Genomic DNA, 21,027 nt, shown 5'->3' with positions numbered 1-21,027 from the left:
CCCCCCATTACTTGTAATGGGAACGGTTAATGACCTGCTAAATGAATAGCTAGCACTTGTGCATAGATACCCTATACACAGGTTCAAAACTCACATTATAGCTATAAGCACACAATATAGTATGGTCTTTAGAAGTCTAGTTTACGTTTAAAGGTGAACGTCAGTTAGCTAACGTTAGATACAATGTTCAACGGCTAGCAAACTTTCTTCACATTAGCAAGTAACGTTAGCTTCTAACGGTAAAGTTAGCCCAACTGAAAAACAAGGTATCCACGACTTTAACTAAACAAGAGTTTATTAAATAACAATGCGAAGTCAAACAAGACAAGAAACGTTGCTCTTTTAAGGATAAATGGGTGGCCCTTAAAAGGGCCTTTGGGGTAAAAGTTATTAGCCAGAAAAGCTAGCTAATACTCTTGAGACTGGGAAGAGGCCTTCTTTCCCGCCTTGCCGGAACTCGGTGCAGATTGGCCGGTCTTCTTGGGCAGCAGGACGGCCTGGATGTTGGGCAGGACACCGCCCTGGGCAATGGTCACACCGCCAAGCAGTTTGTTCAGCTCCTCATCGTTGCGCACAGCCAGCTGGAGGTGACGAGGGATGATACGAGTCTTCTTGTTGTCTCTGGCGGCGTTGCCAGCCAACTCCAGGATCTCAGCGGTGAGATACTCTAGGACGGCGGCCAGATACACAGGAGCTCCGGCACCGACTCTCTCGGCGTAGTTACCCTTGCGGAGGAGACGGTGGACACGGCCCACAGGAAACTGCAGACCAGCGCGGGAGCTGCGGGTCTTTGCCTTGGCACGGGCCTTTGCTCCGGTTTTGCCTCTTCCAGACATTGTCGGTTGTTGAGTTTAAATTTCGCAACTAAACACTGCAATCGTAGGTTTGCAAACGTTGGGGAGAAAGTACCTCGCACAACCTGGATATAAACCCCCAGCTTTGTCCCGCCCTAAAACGGGATTGGCTTTTACAACTAAAATTATCAAGTTTGATTGGTCTTATGAGGTCAGAGAGGACAGGAAGTCAGTGATTATTGGTGTATCTGCTCTGGTTTCAAACCACTCACGACGGGCCTTACACAAGAAACAGGCGATTGGCTGTTGTTTTTCCTGCTTGCTGTGAGTGGGCCATACGGTAAAGAGGCAGACATAGAAGACCAATCGAGTGTCTTCCCTCCAGCTTCAAATGTTTTGGCGCTTTTACAAATAGAACACTAAAACTAGAACGACAACATTATCTATTCAGAATTTAGAAACATTGTTGGTAAATGTTTTGATCATTAAAACATGTTGTATATCTGTCTTAGTGCTGCTGCAACAAATGAATTTCCCCGCAAGGTAATCAATAAAGGTTTTCTTATCACTTGAGTATAGCTTGCTTGTGAGAATAATCAAACCCTGAAAGCAGCCAAACAAACTCATACACGCAAGCAGATGTGAAATGTACAGCAGGTAACCCCTACGTACATGTGTAAGTAGTAATGTTGCTGCCTTTTAAGATAATGTAGGCTAATTCTAACCAAAATAGCTCTAAACAGGCATAATTTGTAAGTATGATATAAAACAAATGGCCTTAGCATTACAAATTTGTAAAAAATAAAATAAAAATAAATAGCCAAAGGTAATCTAGTGATGCAGCAAAAAATAATTTATTGGCAATAAATTAAACATCTCAAATATAACAACAACAGAAATCATACATATCTTAAATTGTGCAGCCGTTTGCCATTTCACCTTCCAGACAAAATATGTGCCTTTACACAGTGAAGTGGCTTGGTTCAGTTTTTCAGCGTTTTCAATTGGTTGTAGTTTTGTAAAGCACTGCACATGGTAGTTTAACAGTAGTGATTTAGTCTCTGTAATACCTTTTAATAGTTATATTTTTTATTAATGCAAATTACCCTGAAAAATGGTATTAAAATCATTTCATATGGTTGTTCTGCAGTTCCATAATGAATTCAGTCAGTTAAAAGATTTCTGATTTACTCTGACAGAACACAAATGGCCAAAAATGTAGGCCTATGTACATTTTTTACATACTGGTTCTGTATGCCTTTGAAGGCTGCAGCAGGTTTTCTCTTATCTCTTGTTGCTAGTAGCAGTTTCATTTCTAGCCCTGAGTACGTCCACACCACCCATCTCCTTGTCATACACTTTGACAATCTTGTTGCTGGCAATCCATCAGTAGACCATGTCTGAAACCTTCCCCGAGACCTCCGAGTTCCATTTTTCCAGTCTAAACTGCAGAACTGTTGTAGTATAGTCACTCATGTAAGGATTACATTTATTTCCAAAAAACTGTATTATGATAATGCTCCTGAATGTTTGATTTTGCCTGCAACCCATGTGAGGCATTTTGTACAATATATGTAGTTTTACTGCACAGTATAGCTAGTTATTGGAATAATAAAATGTCCACATGAGCATCAACTGAAGTCTCTATCAAGTGTTTGCACTTTCGACCCAGTTGGAGTCAAAAGGAACAACAAGGAGAGCAGGACCTTTTTTTTTTTAAGTTTCAACTTATTGCCCAGCTTAAAGAGTCTGCCAGAGATCCTGGCTGGTTGAGGTTTCAAAAGCAAACTGAAATGCATTATTATATTCCACATAAAGTACCTTTTATAAAATAAAAAAGTACAATAGATATATTACCTTCCCTGCTTCGTTTATAAGATACAACAATCTAAAACCAATATATAAGCAATTATGAATGAAGTGCTAGATCAAGACTGATTTTTGTTAACTTACTTAAAACTATGTGTTGAAAATTACATTTGCATGGAGAAAAACACAGCAATTCATATATTTTACAGTGTAATGCAACTATGATGAGTTGTTTTGGGGGTAAAATAAATAGCACTTGAGAACAACAAAGTAATTCACAATTGTACAACCCTGGAATTTTACACATGCTTTGAAAAAACTGTCCGAAGTGAAACCAATAGCCTCATATTCACATTTTATGTCAATAAATAGTTCGAAAGCATTTTCACCATCGATCACAATCAAACACTCATACTATAGTTTGTGTTCAAACAGGTCATAAGACGTTTCCTTTTGACTTTGACCTTCTCCTTACTGAGCAGCAAAGTTTTACTCGAAAGAAAGAGATTTAATAATCACAATTCAACTTCAGTGATGTGATTAAACATGACTTTTGTCCTGAAGGTGCAATCATTTCTCTTCAGAGGAAAGCCCTCCCAGAGGTATCCTCTTTTAAAGATGTACAGGTGACAACCCACCTGGGGTGTTCAGCCTGTCAAAGACTGGATTCTTGCACGGTTTAGTTGATCTTCTGACAGTAATAATAGTAACAACAGAAGCTCTAAAACAATGCTTAGGTCAGGATGACCGGCCTCTTGCCCTTACAACGATCAGTTATCCAGTGAGCTTGCTCCTCCGTTGGTAGCTTTGCCTTTTGATTTGCCTGATGAGCGGAAGGAGAAGCGTTTGATGAGACGCCGAGAGAAACTGCCGGACTTTTTGCGGCTGATGGATGCAGCGGCAGCAAAGTTATTGCCCATGTTGGAGATGTCTTCGTGGGATTGGCTGAGGCAGGACGTTTTTTCTCGATGTCTTCTGCGGAACAACAGCTTCGTCCCACTCTGTAGAAAGCCCACTAGAGGAAAACAGACAGAATACTTCACTGTAGTGGCAATCCATAATTACAGTACAGGACAGGACAGGACCTTGTTGAAAAAAAACTAACCAATCATCCATCTAACAGTATTAAGAATGAATTCACTGATTTCATTAGATAGCTTCAGTATCAAATTGATATTCAAATAGACTTTGGGACTGATCCACTCTAAACCACTGTGGTCTGGTTGGGTGTTTGCTGCAGCATGGCCTCCAGAGGGCAGTCATGTATCGTGTTCTATGGCCTGTAAATCAGTCATTGAAGTGTTGATGAATAAATATTCTTTAATGTATGCAAATATTTGTGTTTGCACGTAGCAAAAGACATTACTAAACAATGCTAGTAAAGACTGAACCGCTGATGATTTTAGTGCACTGACCAAGCAGCAAGCAAACTATGACAACTGTGTTACCTTTATGGTCCTTGAGGCTGCGGGTTTCCAAGGCACCAGTGGAACCAGTATCTGATTCCACATCATCCACAGAGGGACGCTCCGACACGTCGGAGGGTGTGGTTTCATCTGGGTCCTGGTGGTGCCCCGTCCTATAATGGTTGCCATGCATGGCTGCGTCCATGGCTGCAGCGTAGCCGCTCGACAACACGCAGTCATCTTCTGAGAGCGGAACCTGCTAAGTGATAGATATTGAATCCACTTATAACATACTTATACTTATCAGTCGCCCTACAGAAAAATACTTTGCATAATCACAACATGAGACAGGTGTGTCGCAGGAGGACAAGCAGGTCCAAGGTTGCAAAGAAAACTCACAAACTATCTAATAGTAGGTAATGTTTTGGGACTAGACCATCTTCAGGAAAAAGGTGTTACATCTTCAGAAGCCATTTTTTTGTAGGAGGTGACTGTTTTTTGTTCATTCATTCACTTATCCATTACTATACTATACAGTTATAGTACTATAACAGAAGCTTAAACTTCAATACAACCATTCTATAGGAACCATAATAATAATTCAACAAGCCTCTACGTTTGACACAGTTTCCCTTCTCTGACCTTTGACACGCCCGAGATGATCAGCGTGCTCCTCTTAGTTGGTGTCTTCCGTGCTACTTTGGAGGAGGACTCCGTCAGCTGCCGGATGGCCGTCTCTGCAACGGGATCCAGGCCATTAGAGAGGCGGCTGCTCTCTGAGCAACAAAAACACAGATATGTAAATCTGCACTATACTAGTAAACTGCAATATACAGTTTTTCAAAAGGGTCCACATTACTAAATTGATCTTTTGTTGCAGTGGTCGCCAATTTTGAAAATATATTGTTTAAAAGTAATATGCAAAAACACTCCATTGTACTAAACTAAAAATAACATACCGGTAATTATATTGACCAACAAATTAAATTTGTGTTTCATCCCACTTTTTTTGCTCTTTGTATAAGCAAATAGTTTCTCTTAAATAAACTGTGTTAAGGTTTTTGAAGTGAGGTTCCTACACCAAGAGTGCATGATGTGTACTGAAATGGGCATTACTCTCCGCTTGTGTTACACTGCAGCTTGCTACTTAATCCTACTTTGCATATATTATGTAAAACGACGTCTGGCCTTTCGCCTAGAACTCACTGCTGAGGTTGGGGCTGGTGCTGCTTCTGCCGTCTGACAGGATGGTGGGTTTCTTCTCAGTCACCTCCACTTTGGACGGCGAACGCAAAGGGGAATCACCTGAAAGGCATTACAACTATTTAATGTCACTGTTAATATTATTTTAATGTACACCCACCACGGCACAATGTAATACTTGACTTTGTTTTGGCTAATCTACCTGGACTGCGGTCCAGTTTCAGTCGAGACTGGATGGTCGTGACAGTGGTGACAATGGTCCCATCTGGCATGATGGTTCGGTCCACGTCGACTTTCTTGGTGGGGGTGAGGGAGGAACGAAGTGGCAAAGCATTGTGGGCGCTGCGCGGCTCCTCTGTTTCCACATACAGCAGCTGGAAAAGTATAACAGGTTGCAGGAGAAGTGCAGAACAAAGGGGGTGTAGCAATATGAAATGTTGCAGATTGCAAAAGGAAAAAAGGAAAAAGGTTGGCTGGTGAAAACGCCAGAGGAGATCTGAGACAGCAATCACAGGCATAACAATAGACTGTGTATCAGCTGTTATACAACACTCCCTCTCCTTTTGTTGTCATTCTTTGTTTGATTCCAGCTTGCTTGATGTTACAAAATTAATTATGATGCAAGTGTACACTTCAAGGCATGATAATGGCTTTGAAAGAGCTTTCCATAATTTTACAGAAATGCGCAGGATCTTGTCGCTCACCTCTGCTGTGATGGTAGCGTTTGGGGCCAAGCCGAGGCCGTGACTTATTGACAGTGTATGTTGTCCAGTGGGAACTTTGCACCGGAGGTCCAAGGCGATGGAGGCATGGCCGGGCAGGAATTCTATCAAGGTTGAAAATAAAAAGAAAGTCTCAACATATTAGTATAAACAGCATTAAGCTGCTCCTTCACTGTAGCTCCGAGGCCATAATGGGGACATTTCCTGACATTGTATAGATCCCGAAATGCTAACCATTACAGGGAGCCTGCCAACAGTACATTTAAGGCATCAATGATTTTGCTTAAGCAGGCTAAACATTCCTGCTGATCAAGTTTCTGAATAGCAGCCAACATTAAATTGCTATCATGTAATGCCTTACGTTCCCTTTTGCCATTCCGCTCCAGAAGTCTTATTCTCAGCTCTTTGGTCTCGAGGCCCAGCTCCCTTCAACACAGAAAAACTTTGTTAGAAGTGAAAAAATGCCAAATTACATTCATTGGAATAAAGCGACTTCTTTCTCAAGCTGATTTTTCCTCCTTCCAAATCTTAAACAATGTTTTATAATATTAATATTCATGCCTATATAAGCAACAGTTAAAGTAATCTTACCTAATGCATTTATTAATTAAGCAAATCGGCTTCAACATTGTGGGTGTTGTTTGTTTAGTTTGATTGACAGTAACAACCCACCAACTGTCATCTAAATGTTAAATCCTGGTTGGTGCACAGAATAATCAGCTAGAAGAGTAATTAAAAAAAAAAAAATGAGACAGAAATCTGTCATGTGACATAACCAAAGCTGTTCTAGCTGATTGAAAGAATACATTTTCAGGGCTTTTAATGTTGGCATGAATGTTCATAATCATGACACATTAACAGCTGTTTTCACATCACGGTTGACGTCTTACAGAGTGATTTCTTCACTCCATTCCACTGAGGCGTCGGGGTTGCTGGGCACAGACAGGAAGCGGGTTGTCCTCTCTGTGGGGGGTTGGTCCAGGCTCAGCACACAGCACAGCTCCCCTGATTTAGACCACTGACCTGCATGCACAAAGCAAGACAGTGAGAACTTGGCAATCTGCAGGAAGCCAGGTCAAAATGATCTGACGTTGAGGGAAAAAAAAATCTGACCTTTACTTAAGGTCGCCCTGAGCTGCCGGAGCAATAGTCGTCTCACCAAGACACTCTGGGGTACAGAGTTCAATCCCACTGATAGATGGTCCATGGGAGCCTGGGAGTGTGCAGAAAAAGGGTGCAGAGCACAGGATCTATCACACAGCATCCAGTCATAGCAATTTATAGTTTGTCTTATTGCTGCAAAGGTAGCAAAAAACACATCATTCTCACCAAAGGACTGGGTGCACAAGACTTGAGGTTGAGGACCATGGCTGGCTGAGTGCTGAACAGAGTATCCTCTATCAGGCCCTTAATCATGTCCAAGTCTACCCCACACTCACTGCCCTGAGACCAAAAAGAAGCAGCTGATTACTCTCTGACAAGGTGTTGTAGCAGGAAGGGGGCAAAAAAGCTCAACTATAGAGAAAAACTACTGGGGCTTTTAACGCATTTGTTAGCCCAATGTAATCTTATTTCTAATTTCCAAGAAGAACAAAAACACATACATGTTTACTGTTGCTTTAATCTTACAGCAATTAACTTTGTTCAAAAAGCACATTTGGGAGATTTAACCAATCCCAATACTTACATTTGGCTTGACTACATAATGCCAAATTTTAACTTTTATATTCTGGTTTTCAGATTCAGTTGGTATCCTAGAAAGCTGTTTATTGTAGTAAGAAACAATTTATTGTGTTCAATATGTGTTTTTATTCTTTACTTTAGTGACTTTGATGCTGTCTTAATCAAAATGCTTCAGACTGCATGCAGGTGTATGTAATTATATACAAGAACGCCATTTCCCTCATGGTGAGATTAATGCGGTGAAAAAATCACAAATATGCAAATAGAATTTGACTGAAAGTGTGAGCACAGTCTCCAAAATTTGCATAATGTATTTAACTTTTTTGAATGTACGCAACCTAGTTTGTAAACTCTAAGCGGGTCCAGAAACGAGGCCTCTGCTGACTACAGACATATCATATTAGTGGTATAAGATCAGATCATAATATCAGATGTTCTCACTTGTCTCTGCAGCTTGCATGGAGACACTGTCAGAGTAAATGATGGCTGCTTAGAAAGAGTCCAGGATATCAGCAGACCCTCGTCCTCCACCTCCTCCAGGCACACCACCACCTGATGGAGACGGCCCGGCAGACAGCAGGTTAACCAACAAGCTTTTTTTATGACGATTATAAGAGTACTAAAGAAAGGATTCTACGTGTTGCATTTTGTCATCAAAAAATAATCGCCACACTATTTAACTGTGTTAATTTAGTACAAACAAGACCTGGCTTCAATACATTTCACATTATAAAACCCTAGGAAACATTAGGGACCAGATAATATGCAGAAGACACTTCATTCCCACGAAATTATAAGAAAATCTTATAACGCTAGATGGTGGAAGGAGTGCAGTGCAGTTGGAAAATCACTTCTAACATGATTATCCTCTTAAAGAAAGGGAGAAAACAAATGTCACTGAGACATGAAACAGCAGGACTAACGTTCTTAGTTTTAATAACTACCTGCATTACTGAAATAAACCAGAGGCTATTTGACTGCCTTAACTAGTAAAATATACTAAGACTCCTCGTTTAATGCAGATGGTGGGATTACATGTGATTCTTCACATTTGAATATCAATGCAAATGATGCTGTCAAATTCCCATTTGTTTTCGGGAGCCTGCCCTCAATTGTGCAAATTTTCCAAAATCCAGGGAGTGTGCTCTTCTACCTTTGCCTCCATAGGTGCTATAGTGATCTGAAAGGTGTCCATGGAAACGGCAGCTGGCGATTGCTGTGTGACCGTCACAGGAAACGTCACTGTGTCCACCCAACATTTACAGTGTAAAACCTGTAAAACAACAAGAGGTTGACGAAAGGACAAAACTTGTTGAATATCAGAGGGGATGTCTGCTTTAGAAGTTAATTTGTTACAGCTGTAATGAACATAGAGTATGAAGATGACTTACCATTCGGTGTGCTGCTTGGTCAGTGCAGGTCACGCTATCTATTGCAGAGGCAGTAGTTAACTGGAGATTGCTGTCAAAAGTGATCTGGATGGAGCTCTGCGTGAGACAGAGGAAGAGAACAAACATCCCAAATTTTACATAAGAGAAACAGGACAGACCCGTGGGGATGAATGAAAAGATTTTGTACTGCAGCGATTAAATGCAGCTGGTTAGCAGTAAGTCACGGTCAATGGTCTTTAGCCAATTAGTAAATGACATTGCAGCTGTATCATTTAAACTTAAATGCAAATTAACTGGGACATTTCATGAATTTTAAGCATGTTTGGTTTCAGATGTCTAGGAAGTTCATTGATCTTTGCTCCAAGCGATTGAACTCCTATGTGGTACTGATCATCTCACTCATATGCTAATAACGCAATGCAATCATTAAAAAACAACAGTGGCGTTTGTACATTTCCCTGCTACAGAAACTTTGCAAGGACAGAATTCTTTTTTAATTCAGAGTATTAATGTGATTATTTTCTCATGCTAAAGGTTAACCATTAAAATTTGAGTTTTGTTAAGTCTGATGTAGATAATGTACATGAATCAATAAACAGACTTGTAAGGTGCTGTAATATGCATGCCAACAAGCATGACGCTATTTTTACCATGAATAGCAAAGCTCGACTATGGTTTAAGACCAGTCAGCTCTGTGGATTTGTGCACTTAGATGATCAGTGCCTGAAGATACTGGGGAAAAAATACAACATATGTTTGACCAAAGGGTGACAAGGAGTATGTTCAAATTAAAATTAGCTTTTGTATTAATGCAGAAGTTGTGGATTCCCCTTCTCAATCAGGCTGATGTCGCCCTTTCAACAGCGTCCATTATCAAAAAGTCTGCATCACCGGTCAATGTGCTTAGTCATGCTTACTGTCAGGAAGCTTTTACTATATGAGTGTTAGACTTAGTTTTCACCCCCAACAAAAGGAACTTCTCAGTTGTAAGAAGAGATTCACCAGAACCGTGGCAACATCAGTGACCTACTATCACTGTGTGTGTGTGTGTGTGTGTGTGTGTGTGTGTGTGTGTGTGTGGTGTGGTGTGTTGTGTGTGTGTTGTGTGGTGGTTTTGGGTTGTGTGTGTGTGTGTGTGTGTGTTGTGTGCGCCAGAGAGAGAGGATCGGTTTCAATAGACGGCTTTAACTTGCTCAGGAGATGCAAGTGAGTGAAAACAAATCCCCTATTGTGGGCATATGTTTCTTCAGGTCCAAGTCCAATCTCTAGCAAAACAGTGGAACTATTCTCTGGCTGGGTGTGTACGTTAAATCACTAAGGTGTGGGAGCAGGGCATGTGTGTTTGTGTGTGGTGTGCGCGTTGGGGTGTGTGTGTGTGTGTGTGTGTGTGTGTGTGTGTGTGTGTGTGTGTGTTTGTGCTGCGTGTGTCAGTGTTCTAGCCAGAAGGGCAGAAAGCCAAGTGCAAGGCTGCAAGCTTACATAGGTTCCCCGGAACCAACACCGTGACTAAAGTGTACAACCGGCTGTGTTTATTTCGGTTGGCTGGAGCATCTAAAACTGCTCTGTCACCTGACCGTTCATTACATGAAGTGCAGAATTAAAGTGATGTAATGTATTTCATATTGAGGGGCGTTAGATAAAGCCATTAATCACAAGGATTATGATTGTGTGTGTGGTTAATAGATTACTAAAGTTTCTGTCACTGCTGTCAAACACCACTGGCATCTTTGCAGTGAGAACAAATGGAGTCAGTACATTGATGTGAGCACTTCTAAATTTCAGTGATTACAAAAAAAAAAAAATCTGGATCCTTTGTCTGGATCTATTTCTAAACTTTCCTTCCTATCAAAAGTCTCGGAGAGGGTTGTTTTAAATCATCTTTAATCATTTATAGATAATTTTAGTAATTAAGAAAAGTTCCAGTCAGATAGGAGTTTTTCTGTCCACCTTGGTAATTGCTCTTCATCTGCTGCCCCTCTTTCTTGTGGGGTCCCCCAAGGTTCCATTTTGGGATCCATGTTCTTTTCTCTGTACATGCTGGCCTTGGGGCCCATTTATAAAAAACATTTTTCCATTTTTTAGACAATAGACAAATTTATTTCCCTGTAAAAACAATGATAAGGACACACTTCAGCCTTTGTTTAACTGTCTGAGAGATCTCAGTATATGGTTGGATCAGAATTTTCTCTGTCTCAATGACAAATTACATCTTAGACTACTGTAACTCTTTATATGTTGGATTGGGTCAGTCATCCCTTTGTCGGTTACAGTTAGTCCAGAATGCAGCAGCTTGACTTTTAAACGGGACAAAAAAGTGTGAACACATTACACCAGTTTTGGCCTTGCTCCACTGGCTTCCTGTCTGTTTCAGGATTGATTTTAAAATTGTATTGCTGTTTTTAAAGACTTTAAATGGGTTGTCGCCGTTATTTATGGTAGCTTTTTCATATCCACACACCTGTCAAAGCACTGAAGTCATCCAGTCAGATGCTCCTCAATGTGCCCAGATCCAGGTCATAAAATAAAGGTAACTAAGCCTTTTTAGTGGCTGCTCCAAACATCTGGAACAGTTTACCTTTTCACATAAGAACTGCTCGGACCGCTGACACATTGAAGTCCTTGCTTAACACCCACAACTATTCATTGGCTTTCTATTCAAGTTGAGCTTTGACACTTTGGTTATTTTGTGTATTGTGCATTGTTTGTGTATATTACCATTTTTTTTTTTTTAGTTTGTTAAGGACTTTGGTCAACTATGGTTGTTTTTAAACTTGCTATATAAATAAAATTGAACTGAACTGAACAGAATGAGAGCAAAATATTGTTAAATCTTTAGATATTTATTTCTGCTTTTTGCCTTCATTAGAAATCTGATAGTGTAGATAAAGAGAGTCAATATAGGGGGAAAGTGTGGGGTATGACCAAAGACTATACACCTATTTATATGTATTATATTATGTTATGTATACAAATATGTATGTACAGATATCCTCTTTATGTACAGTCTATATGTATGACATGCACAACTTGTGCCTATGTGGTACAAAAAAACACTAGGCTACCAGACCCTCAGGTCCTGACCTCAATTTCTGACAGCCATAGGGCATTTACAGCACAGATTTTGGATTTTTATGTGAAACATGGGGTTGGGCGATTTAGAGAAAATCAAATATTGACTAAATACCAAGTTGTTGATATTGAGACAATATTGTATAGTTGACTATTGGTGCTTTAACAAAATGTTATTTACACAATGAGAATTTTGATAAATAATCTCCAGAATTGATTTAATGACTTAGTGGCTACTTAACACATAATAAAACAACTTGAACAGTCTGGTGACTTCAGACAATTACATCACATACTGTAACGCAGCCTGTAAAACCAGGAAAAGACAACACTGACCATATTTCAATATTACGATATCCAAAATCTAAGATGATATCTAGTCTTATATTGCAATATCGATATAATCGATATATTGCCCAGCCCTAGTAAAACATGAAACATAATCCATGACAAAGACAAATTCACAACTCTATATTTTTTCTTGAGGACACACAGCAGCACTGGCTTGCCAATATGTGTCAGTCAAAATCTAGCATGCCTGAGAGGCATGCTCTTAGGTCAGTTTCAGTCTTAATTGGAAGAACCACTTTCTGAGCTGCATCATATATTTGGATGTTTACCAAAATGCTAGTTTAACATTGTGAAGTGTAAATGCTTGGAAGATATAATGGTACAGCAATCCCCCAGTTTTTAGGTCCGCTGTATGCCTGAAATTAAAATAGGGTTGGAAAATATTTAAATATAATTCTTCAAGGTAAGGCCTTGAATATCTAACTGGTTTATGATTTTCTATTCCTTAAAGGGAGTTTACTCAGACATGTTGCATCCATTGGCTTCTTAGGTAGCCAGCTGGTACTCTGTAGTTATGTGTATCCCCCTGGCAGAGGCTAAAGAGCTCATTTTGTCATGGAGAGGTCAATGCAAGCAACATAACCTCTGATTTGTCCTTGTGAACAACCACTGTTCAACTGAGTGTGTATGTGGAAGGTATTTCTGGAAAGAGACAGTTCCTGAGGACATCCATGGTGTCACTTCAGGTTTGTCAGAGTCACCCGGTTTGGATCTGACTGGCTGAACGCTTCTGAAACGCATGTGGGTCAACCAGAAATACACTCCCCCTGTGGCTTTAGTTGACCCCCATCTCCCTTTCCTGCCTTTTCTTTCAGTACCGTGTATTTCAGGTTCAGGCTACAAAGAGTACAAGCTTTGTGGAGTAATAAAAGCCAATAAACATTCATGTTTTGGAATTCATAACATTCAGTACATTTAGCCTACATACTACTTACACAAGCACACTGGTTTGAAATGACAAAACATATTAGGATCTTTTTTTTTTACCCATGCAAGTAGTACAGCTGGAGGGCTGGCAAAGTTAGCATACTAACACTAAAATAAATTGGTAAACATGGTTAACATTACCTGCTAAATTTCAGCATGTTAGCATTTAGCCTCAAAGTGCTGCTGTAAGCTGCTGAAATCTATGAACTACTTCACCCATCAGCCATAAATCATGCTTTGCTGGATTTTAACCAATTTAAAGTAGTCCTGTGAATTTCAATTAATTTTATATCTCTATTTTGATATTTATTAGTGTTTTTTTAAACTACTAAACTAATGAATGTAATCTGTTACATACAGTAAATTACATTATATTAATTTAACTGGGATATAGTAGTATAGTAGGATCTACAGTAACTTCACTTTACAATTTCGTTAGGTACTATATACTGTAATATTAGAATAATAATAACGTGTCTCCGTTTTAAATGCTGAGTCCAAAGAGCCACCTTGTAGATCAATGCTGGTGAATTTGAATTTCATCAGCGGCTCTGACTGACCTTAGTTTCCTGCACTGTCATTGCAAATGACTGCTGAGTGCTTAACGTTCCCTGTCATTAGGAAGAAATCTATTTGCGCATAATCACACAGTATTAATCATCTACCGGCAGCTCACAGTCAGAGAGGGAAGAAGTGAACTGGCCTTCAAGCTAATCACCAGGCTCTTTATAATTGCAGATCTTGAATGGGTAGGGAGCTTCCTTCCCAGCAGATGCACACTTGTGTGCTCTATTAGTCCTCCTCTATCACCCAGTAACTGTGGCTTGACATCATGTGTCAGCTGCAGATGCACACACATTCTGTCAAAGCTATACTGGTCTGAAGAGGCAAACCAGTTCAGTCCTTCAAGCCTCCTCCACAAAATAATCCAGCCCAGAGACATCTGAATAGCTCTATATTAAGCCTGCCTGCTAAAACATGATTAAATCCAGAGGCTTCTGCATTAATAATTCAGCAGACAGACATTTTCTCTGGATAAACAACTGAGTAATGAAACAAGCTGCATCATGGGGTTACTGTTCAAAGGTGCAGGATGTTTTTATGATGCGGAACTGATCCAGGTGTCTTTAATCGCTCTCTGTTTAAACTGCTCTTGTTTAAATGGAACCACAGTGTGCAAATCATGCATATGGCTTAAATATAGAATCTTAAATCTTACTCACATAAACTGTGAAAACAACCACTCTGGGGTTTCAATTGTCTCCTCTAATCTAAATCTTCCGAAAAGCACTCACCATCTCTTCAGCCAATACAAAATCATAAACTGAGACAAGGAAAATACAAATGTCTTGGCTATATATCTTTAAGGAAGACTCTGATTGGGGCACTTTCACTAACACCTTGTCTGTACGCACCCAAATGAATGATGCTTTAGGTTTTACCGTTTTCTGCCATTTACTACATTTATGTAACAACTCCCGACCTTCCTGTCAGGATTCAGCCCCCAGAAGCATTTTTTGGTCTCATCTTGTTGTTTTGAATAGTCAGGGGTCAGTGTCAGGTCTCCCCCTCAGCACGGAGTGTCGTCAGACAGCATTAAGACGACACTCAAAATGAAGTGAGACAGCATGAGCTGTTCTGTAAGCTAGCAGCATTTACATGATCTCATATGCGTGTTTGAGGGTTCTTGATTTACGTCACTCTCTGCTGCAGTGAGCAGAATATATCAGACAGTGAACCACTGACTCTTAAGAAATCTTCATAATAAGATTGATAGAAATTGCTCCAAGGTACAGCCAATGATGAATACCAAATACCTAAGAGGTGTTAACAACAAAAGCGAAAAGCTTCCTTTTCTGACTGCTACTAAAATATTCATAATGTCGATCCATATTACTGTGAACAGCTCCACTCACAGAGTGACTGGAAAAAAATGGCCTGTGTCATTCGTGCAGAAAACACAGATCCAGAAATGTATATGTTGTTTCACAATGGTCCTAAGAGTGACAAAGTGTTGAAAACCATTGTGTATAATACTACAGATAGGGGGATAAAAATGAAATAAGATCAAGAAAATCCAGTTTCAGTGTTACATCATTTACTGCCTAGACTTGAGCCAGGTGTCAAATGCCTTACATGATGCATACTCTCTTATCTAATTCTCAGTAAAAGAGTGAATTCCCCAACTTTTCTTTATCATCCTTTGATTATGTAATCCTTTTGTCAAAATAGTTGCTGATTCATTTTCAATCAATCTACTAGTCTGCTAATTAATTCAGCTCTACATACTGTATAATAACTTCATGGAGGATAAAGATGGATACCAATTGTCATGTACCATGGAAAGTTTGTGAATTTAATTTCAAGTCTTCATTATTTTGGGTCGCACAAGGTGTTAAGTAAAACCAGAAGAAGAAAAATTATTAATTATTAAATATTATTACAAATAAATCATAAAATAAACAATTAAAAGCTACTCTAATGCTTGACCAAATTCATGGAACCTGCAGAGGAAAGGGTTTTGCTGAACCTTGTTTGTTGCGCCAATTTTCCATATAACTTGCCTTTATTTGGATACATTTTAAAAGAATTGTTTAAAGACCTCTGTCAGCATCAATCTTAAATGCCGCCGTAGTACTTAGGTTAATGATATAAAGCATTTGTGTGCTAATCCCCACATGATGACACTAAAGCCGTATCTTCGTGCTGCGTTCCTAATGAGAAGCTCATGTTTTGCCGGATGTAGAAACGTAATCAGGAAATGTTAGAGGAGAACGTGAGTCTTTGATACCATAGTTTAGGCTGGCTGCTCTAGAGTCTTTTTTCAAAGTGGCCACGGCAACACGCCTGGCAGGTGGCAGGTGCTGACTGTGTGTGAGAGTCAAAGAACGCTACAGTATGTGCCTCGCTTGGGCCACTTACCACTTGCCCTATCCGCACCAACCCTTACAGTTTTTCCAGACTGGTTTTTATGGAAGAGATAAAAACCCAGAACAACGAATCAAGTTACAACTCCGAGGCCACACAGTACAGACAAAGGAACGAGCACTTATACAGCATATTGTACACTATGTAGACCAATCATGTCACAAGACAAAGACCGTGTTGTCAATCACTAGGTCTTGCTGGCTCTTAGACAGACTCCTGGAGGTAGGCTATATCTATTCAACAAGACATCTTTGTGATTTGTTATTTCAGTATCATATTCGAAGTTTCATTACCATACTCCCAAGTGATTTGCATATGCCCCAGACACATTTAGAATAACAGATTACTCTGCAGGCAACAGATATATTCTTGTGATGAGTAAGCTTTGGAAGCTTTTGCTCACACTCTCGGTTTACAAACTAAACACCACATGGACAGACATTCATGGACTGCTTGTCTCCTCCACCACTGACACGTTTTTGTCAGGAAAATGATCTTACAATAAACATAATATATACTTTATCACACCCGGATAAATCCTTGTATCTACTGGTATTTAAAACATTTTAGAAGCCTGAAGAGATCAAACCGACAGTGAAGGTTTGATGTACTTGCGTACAAAAAATATCCATAGCAACCTTCTTTGTTTTTGTTTTTTAAACACAACCCCTTAAAACTTAATTTCTAAGCCTTCCTTGTGTGGGGAGTACTGCTAAATGGCTATCAAAGAGGACATATTATGCTTATTTTCAGGTTCATACTTGTACATTGGGTTTCTACTAGAACATTTTACATGCAATAATGTTCAAAAAACATTTGATGATTTCTCATGCTGTCTTTCTGAATACACCTGTATTAAATTCACCCTTTGTCTGAAACACTTTGTTTTAGCGCCTTTATCTTAATGCCTATAATGCGACTGTAGCAGCCCTTTCTACTTATGTACAGTTGTGACATCGCAACCGTACGGAAGTCCTGACAGCTCGTTTAAAGGCACCGTTTTAAAACAAGGTCTGTGCGCATATCTCTGTGGACTGAGTGTTTTGTTAAAATAACAGTATTTATATAACTCCTCAACCTGTTTTATAGTAAAAAAATATGTTAACCTCACTTTTTTTCAATATGGAACCTTTAAATTACTAATTGTATCCCAAGCAGAGGAGTTGTGCTATAAGGAACTTCAGCTAGGTTGCTGTGTGATTTGTTTTCATATGTTGTCACCTAGAAACTCCATTAATCTAAATCGCACAAAAGATTCCAAAGTTCACCGAAGGCTCACTCCAATGTTGTGGAGTTTCTCGGTAACTGAGAGCAACAAAGGTCACAATGGATCAAGTAATTAGGGCTTTGCAAGATAACTCAGCTGGCACGCTACAATTTACCACCATAGATCAAAGAGAAGCGGTTCTAAAGAGTCCCACTGCGCTGTTCAATGACCTCTTATTACCAACACATCATATTGAACACTTTAATGAAAACAGATACAGCTGGTTTAATGCAGCATTCCATAACAGATGTCGTATGCAGAGAAAATACATAAAGAATCTCAGATCATGAAGGATTCAGATGAAGAAGCATTAACATGTTTTTGCTCTAACTTAGCAGTTTGTACACGTATCACAGGACATACTGTCCCGTAGCCTTCTCATAGAAGGCTTTGTCCTCTTCATATTAAACAAAGGTATTAAAGACCAACAGACACAATGTCAGACTTTAAAGGGATAGTTTGGAATTTGGGGAAATATTCCTTTTTTTGCAGACTTAAATGAGACGGTCATCATCACTCCTTATATGTATGCTAAATGTAAATGCCAGCAGGAAGTTAGTTTAGCTTAGCATAAAGACAGCTAGCCTGGCTCCCTCCAAAGGGTAAAAGATCCGCCACCAGCACCTCTTAAGTGATTTTCCAAAATGTCAAAGTAGTCCTTCAACATTTATGTATAGGCTGTGTGATATAGCTGAAATCATAATCATGACGTATTTTCCAATCAGTATATATTCACAATATGGCAAATGTATGCTAAATCTCAAGCAAAAAGATTTTAAGACTAATGATAACCCATGATGATTATTACATCATCACAGTACAGTACTGTACCCCTAAGCGTTGATAAATGGTAATGCAGAATTATGGCCCAACCATAATAACTAGTATTCTAATGTGAGTGGCAATTTTTACTCTATTTCTTAGCAGAGTATATATTAAAAAAAGACAGATTTGAGCAAGTCGGACATACATCAAATCTAGATGCTCAAACAGGCAAAGAGAATGTTGCTGTTGTGGCCTATTAATTGCATTTTTAGGCTAAGCTCCAAGTATATTTTCCAAACCAATATGCAACACTAAATGAGTATTTCTCAGAAGAGTTCACTTGAACATCTGAGGGGAGACTTTCAAACAGCCATGCTGACGTGACCCTTATGAATCAATATTGAGTGCTGTGTGTTTTGCACGTTCGCTCTGTGGATGGATCTGACCTCTTTAAACTCCTCGCCAACTCATCTCTCATTCAGCACACACACAGTTTGTTAGTGGGGGGTGCAGAGGATCCATCTCCTCTTCCCAGTTTTCATAGCAAGCATCAGACTTTGATTCACACAGATCAAAGGAACTATTTGAAAGGAGAAAGACCTTTAGAAACTTACAATTGGCCTGACTACCAGCTGTCTGGAGTACTCACCACACTAAATCCAATATTTCAGTGTGAAGCAGTTGCTTACCGCAGTTTTAGGAAGATGCAGGAAAGGTGAGACAACCATACTCCTGTCTTGAGCAACAACACAGATGTTGCCTCTTCCCACCGTGATCCAACACATCCAGTTCCCCCCACAGGGCCAGGTATCAGACTATTTTTAAGTGGTGTGGGTGTTTTACTGTGGCTACGCTGACTGGTCTTGCCTCTCTGCTCTTCTGTGCATTGATTCAGAGCTGTTATGTAACGCTCTGCCCCCCATCCTCTTACCGATTAGACACTCCAACTCCCACACCTCCACCTCCCTGCCTACACACACTTCCAGTGCATACACCAACTGTATCAGCCCTTGCTTAATTATTAATGCCTCTGCTTAGTGGAGTAACCTTAGGGGTGCGCCTCGACACACTATAATGTTTATTCAGATTTTTTTGCTACGTCTCCTCCTTTTCATGGCTTAAATATCTCAAATAAACAGCTTACCCCATGCCTGCAAGCTTGCTCATTCAGAGCTTTGACCCAGGTTCTCTGCCAGTGCTCCTTGAAGGATTTGAAGGAGAACAGAGAGGTCAACAAGCCTTTAACCCCTGCCTCAGATTCAGGACCTCCATCTCGGCCCGAGCGGAGCTTCAGCAGGAAGCCCCACACACCTCCAGCCTGGCTCTGGTTAGGCTGTGTGAATGAGAGCTGCTGCCAGGCTGTTCCTCTACTGTCCTGCTTGACTGTCTTCCTGGATCTCCACAGCCGCAGTACGGCCAGCAAGTACTGTAACAGCCATCCCAGCACAATGAGCAAGGAGGTCAGAAAGAGACCCACCAGACACAGCCAGCCCAACTCCTGGAGCTCCATCACCATCTCTTGGAGCCTCTCATATCACCCGGTCCAGATGGAAATATCAGGACTGTCAGTCAGCGTAGATCAGTTCCCTGAAGCCTGTGAGTGGCAGCAGAAGACAGTCAGTCATCTTGATTCAAGAGGTAACGTTACTGACAAGTTATTACTGAGGAATAACCCAGACTACACAGAGGATGCACTGACATGGTGACTATATGGCCGATTTAACTTTAATTTGGTTGTTTAAGATCACGTGTAAACACCGCGCGTGTATTTTAAGCGGAGGTGCATACTAAAGACGGCGTTGTTACGTATGGACTATGTCAAAATGAATCGTGCGCTGGCAGAGAAGACTGTACAGCGCAGATTAACGACAAAAATCTGATCATTATTTGTAGCTTCATAACAACCTACCGTTTAAATTAAACGGTCCGAGCTGTGCTGCAGGCTGCAGGGAATCGAAAGCGCACTGGCAATACGAAGCTGGCTTCATGGCGATTTGCGGCCAACAGCAAATGTGTTTGTCCCATCTCCGAGTCTTTAGCGATGTTTCGACTAATGTCTCTTTGCTGTCCTCTATCGAGTCTAAATGAAGCTTTCTGCTCTCTGCATTACAGACTCAAATAGGTTTCAAATCTCCGCTGGTCGTATACCCTCCTGCCTCTGTAACCTCTTCAATGATGATTTGACAAAGGACATCAGCGGCCCACAGGTGGCGCTGCTATGGAGGAACGCAACAGTAAAAAGGAAAGGAAGTTAAAGGCAGAACCTCCTAAATAAAAGGAGAAAGCTTCAAATGTAAAAAAAAATAAAAGTAACAACAATCATTTTCAAAACTGTTTTTTGCACCTATCGACACGACTTGACCAAGCGGGTTCACTCCTGCATTATGACATAATCATGTGGCCCTGTCTTGCATAGGGCCCCCAAAAATCCACTTAGATTATAGTATCTTAAATAATTGTATATTGTTCTCACATGGTAGCTAAACCTTAATAAAGTTGTGCCTAATCATAATTCTGCTCCCATCTATGCAGTGTGCTTTTTAGTTCATTGTAATACTTCTAGCCCCTCAATATAATACAGGGGCCATGGCAACGTTTGGCCCCAGAAAGTTACCCAGTTGGGCCTGACATAGGCCTGAAATACACGCACACGCACACACACACATACACTCAAGACATATTTGTCAGAGTGAGTGGGCTACCAGTGCTGGA

At 40.3% G+C, this 21,027-nt stretch overlaps 2 protein-coding genes across 5 annotated transcripts; both read right to left on the bottom strand.

The window, feature by feature from the left end:
• Nucleotides 1-277: 277 nt before the first annotated feature.
• Nucleotides 278-954, bottom strand: h2ax (H2A.X variant histone). Its single transcript, XM_032534478.1, has one exon. It carries the CDS (start codon nt 834-836, stop codon nt 408-410), a length of 429 nt encoding a protein of 142 aa, XP_032390369.1. The 5' UTR covers nt 837-954; the 3' UTR covers nt 278-407.
• Nucleotides 955-1,626: 672 nt separating this feature from the next.
• c2cd2l (c2cd2 like) lies at nt 1,627-21,027 on the bottom strand (the record flags this gene model as incomplete). 4 transcript variants are annotated; one of them, XM_032534474.1, is given in 15 exon segments in its annotated part: nt 1,627-3,618; nt 4,052-4,268; nt 4,652-4,785; nt 5,216-5,314; nt 5,415-5,586; nt 5,917-6,038; nt 6,296-6,360; nt 6,825-6,957; nt 7,048-7,147; nt 7,264-7,377; nt 8,059-8,169; nt 8,771-8,890; nt 9,009-9,104; nt 19,460-19,909; nt 20,225-21,027. In XM_032534474.1, coding segments are annotated over 14 exon segments (2,100 nt in total). In that variant the 3' UTR covers nt 1,627-3,373.

Source organism: Etheostoma spectabile, chromosome 13, assembly GCF_008692095.1.
Source record: "Etheostoma spectabile isolate EspeVRDwgs_2016 chromosome 13, UIUC_Espe_1.0, whole genome shotgun sequence".
In the NCBI taxonomy this organism is placed as follows: Eukaryota; Metazoa; Chordata; class Actinopteri; order Perciformes; family Percidae; genus Etheostoma; species Etheostoma spectabile.
The sequence above is the reverse complement of the archived record's forward strand: the minus strand, read 5'-3'. Positions and strand labels throughout refer to the sequence as shown.